This window comes from Oncorhynchus masou, chromosome 29 (assembly GCF_036934945.1).
Source record: "Oncorhynchus masou masou isolate Uvic2021 chromosome 29, UVic_Omas_1.1, whole genome shotgun sequence".
NCBI classification, from domain to species: Eukaryota; Metazoa; Chordata; class Actinopteri; order Salmoniformes; family Salmonidae; genus Oncorhynchus; species Oncorhynchus masou.
Genome location: NC_088240.1, coordinates 84898698 through 84902725, shown reverse-complemented (window position 1 = coordinate 84902725; position 4028 = coordinate 84898698). Strand labels below are relative to the sequence as shown.

Here is a 4028-nt window from a genome sequence, read left to right as displayed (position 1 = left end):
CCACCACCATCACAACCTCCTCTACCACCACCACTACCACCACCACTACCACCACCACTACTACTGTCACCACTACCACCACCACCTCCACTAACATCAACACCACCACCACCACAACTACCACCACCATCACAACCTCCTCTACCACCACCACTACTACCTCCACCACCACCACCACTACCACCACCATCACAACCTCCACTACTACCACCACCACTACTACTACCACCACCACTACAACCTTCAATACCATCACCATCACTACCTCTACTACCTCACCACTACTACTACCACCACCATCACTACCACTACCACCACCACTACCACTAACATCACTACCATAGTCACCACCACTTCCACCTCTCACTGCCACTACCACCACCAACACTACTACTACCACCACCACCACTATCACTACCACTACCATCACCACCATCACTATCACTACCACCACCACCACAACCACTATCACTACCACCACCACCACCACCACCACCACCACTACCATCACTACCACTACCATAAATCACTACCATCATCACCTCTCACTGCCACCACTACCACCACCACCACCACTACAACCAGCACTACCACTACCCCCACAACCACTGCCACTACCATCACCACCATCACTATCACTACCACTACTACCACTACCACCACCACTGCCATCACTACCACCACTGCCACCACCACCACTACCACCACCTCCACCACCTCTACCAGCACCACTACCACCACCACTACCACCACAACCACTACCAGCACTACCACTACCATCACTACCATCATCACCTCTCACTGCCACCACCACCACCACCACTACCACCAGCACTACCACTACCACCACCACTACCACCACCACCACTACCATCACTACCATCATCCCCTCTCACTGCCACCACCACCACTACCACCACCACAACTACCACCACTAACACTACCACCACCACGACTACCACCACTACTACCACCACCTCCGCCACTACTACCACCACTACCACCACTACTACTACCACCACCACTACCACCACCACTGCCATCACTACCACCACTGCCACCACCACTACTACCACCACCACTACCACCACCACCACCACCACCACCACTACCACCACCACTACCACCCTCACTACCACCACCACTGCCATCACTACCACCACTGCCACCACCACCACTACCACCACCTCCACCACCTCTACCAGCACCACTACCACCACCACTACCACCACCTCTACCACCACCTCCACCACCTCTACCACCACTTGCACACTCGGGCGAGCGGGGGGTTAGATTGTTCACTCTGCTCTCTCACTTTCGACCCAGCATCAATATTTTCCCTGGAAAACTTTTCCGAATGTTCCAGAGTAAGCATTCCATGTCTCTGGGCAGCTATTCAATTAAAAGGGTCTTATCTCCAGTGGCCTGATTTATCAGCCTGAAAGAAACCGTGTGTAAATTAAAATCTGCACCAAACTAATTAGTCTCTTCCACTATTCATAAGAGCTGCAGAGGATGGACAGGATGGTTGGAGGAGTCAACATTGACCATATTCCAATTTAGTTTGTTTCAACCTTGCGGGGCATTGGAAATCTGTTTAATGCATATTTATATTGACCTCCTCTCCACACTCCAATGGTCAATCGTGCACATGCACACACACACACACACACACACACACACACACACACACACACACACACACACACACACACACACACACACACACACACACACACACACACACACACACACACACACACACACACACAACAAATACATATTGGCAGAGATACTTTCAGATTCCTACTTGTGATCTCTGAGGTACAAACGACAGGATATAGTTCATTCAATCTATATTTGTGATTAATCCCAATGTGATTCCCATTGGTAATGTGCAATGTGAAAACCCTGTAGCTCTTGGGGCGGAGTAAAACTCTCTGGTCTACAGGCATATATGGTTGAAAGCTTGGCACAGACCTGCAGGATAAAGACTGCACTGTCAAGTGAGGTCTAGAAACATTCAGATTATTTGCATAAAATCATACAGGGAAACAATTCTGATTTTAAAAAAGAACAAGGTCTCCCAATGCATGCTAACATCTTTCCATGTGGGGTATTGACAAGCTGAACACAAATACTGTGTGATATATTTACACCTTGTTAATTTTATTGACTCAAGTTCTGACATTACTGTGTCTGCATCTTCCCAGACTATGGTACAAAGAGTATAATGAACAGAGATGTTGACTATGGTACATACAGTATAATGAACAGAGATGTTGACTATGGTACATACAGTATAATGAACAGAGATGTCACGCCTAGTCACGGTGTGACTAGGGAGAGCATTCCAGTTTCTTTATTTCTATGTTTTCTATTTCTTTGTGTTTGGCCAGGTGTGGTTCGCAACCAGAGGCAGCTGTCTATCGTTGTCTCTGATTGGGAATCATACTTAGGCAGCCTTTTTTCCTTTTGCATTTGTGGGTAGTTATCTTTGTTAGTGGCATTATTGCCCAAGTTAAGCTTCACGGTCGTTTCCTTGTTTTGTTGTTTAGTTGGCGACATTAATTTCCAATAAAAAAGAAATGTACGCTCATCACGCTGCGCTTTGGTCCAGTCATTTCCAGGAGGAGGATTGTGACCAAACAGCGTGTTCAGGAGGACTGGACATGGGAGGACATCCTGCACGTCAGAGTATCCTGGCCGTGGGAGGAGACCCTGGCCGGAATGGATCGCCTCCCATGGAAACATGTGGATGCAGCTAGGAAGGCGGAGGCAGCTAGAAAGGGGGCCCAGCGTTACGAGGGGTCACGGCTAGCACGGAAGCCCGAGAGGCATCCCCCCCATAAAATGTGGGGATTGGCGGAGTAAGATTGGCGAAGTCCGGTTATAGACTTGAGCCACCTCCTCGTGCTTACCTTAAGGAAAGAGTAACTAGGCAGGCACCGTATTATGCGGTAAAGCGCACGGTGTCTCCAGTGCCAACTCATAGCCCGGTACGCTATATTCCAGCTCCCCGCATCGGCCGGGCTAGAGTGGGCATCCAGCCAGAACGGATGGTGCCGGCTCTGCGCTCCTGGCCTCCAGTGCGTCTCTTCGGCCCAGGTTATCCTGCGCCAGCTCTACGCACGGTGTCCCCGGTTCACCAGCACAGCCCAGTGCGGCTTGTTCCAGCTCCCCGCACTTGCCGAGCTACAGGGGGTATCCAGCCAGGACGAGTTGTGCTAGTTCTGCACTCCAGACCTCCGGTGCTCCAGACATCCGGTGCGCCTGCACGGTCCAGTGTATCCTGCGCCGGCTCTGCGCAAGGTGTCTCCAAGGCGCCTGCACAGCCCAGTGCGTCCTGTGTCAGCGCCTCGGACGTGCCGGGATGAAGTGGGTATGCAAAGCCTTCAGTGATGATCCATGACACGAAGCCTCCAGTGATGATCCATGGCACGAAGCCTCCAGTGATGATCCATGGCACGAAGCCTCCAGTGATGATCCATGGCACGAAGCCTCCAGCGAGGGTCCCCAGTCCGGGGCCCGCAACGAGGGTCCCCAGTCCGTGCCCGTAACAGGGGTTCCCAGTCCGGGGCCCGCAACAAGGGTCCCCAGTCCGGGGCCCGCAATGAGGGTTCCCAGTCCGGGGCCCGCAACGAGGGTCCCCAGTCCGGGGCCCGCGACGAGGGTTCCCAGGCCTGGTCCCGCAGCGAGGGTCCCCAGTCCGGGGTCGGTGGCGAGGTTCCCTGCACCAGAGGCACCACCCAAGTGAGGGTAGCCATAGGCGGAGGGGGGTCGACGTCCCGCACCAAAGCCGCCGCCATAAAGGAAGCCCACCGGGACCCTCCCCAAAGGTCCGGAGCCCTTTCACGCCCTGTTCATAGAGAGGCTTTTATTCTCTATTTTAGTTAGGCCATGGTGTGACTAGGGTGGGCATTCTAGTTTCTTTATTTCTATGTTTTCTATTTCTTTGTGTTTGGCCGGGTGTAGTTCTCAATCAGAAGCAGATGTCTATTGTTGTCTCTGATTGGGAATCATACTTA

At 52.2% G+C, this 4028-nt stretch overlaps 1 protein-coding gene across 1 annotated transcript in view; it reads right to left on the bottom strand.

Annotated features, from left to right (window-relative positions):
• Positions 1-630, bottom strand: part of LOC135519794 (uncharacterized) — a 16284-nt gene extending 15654 nt beyond the window's left edge. The window contains exon 1 of the mRNA XM_064945006.1: positions 550-630. Within this exon, the coding sequence (XP_064801078.1) occupies positions 550-630 (81 nt within the window). The remainder of the gene's footprint in view (positions 1-549) is intronic.
• Between the last annotated feature and the right edge of the window lie 3398 nt (positions 631-4028).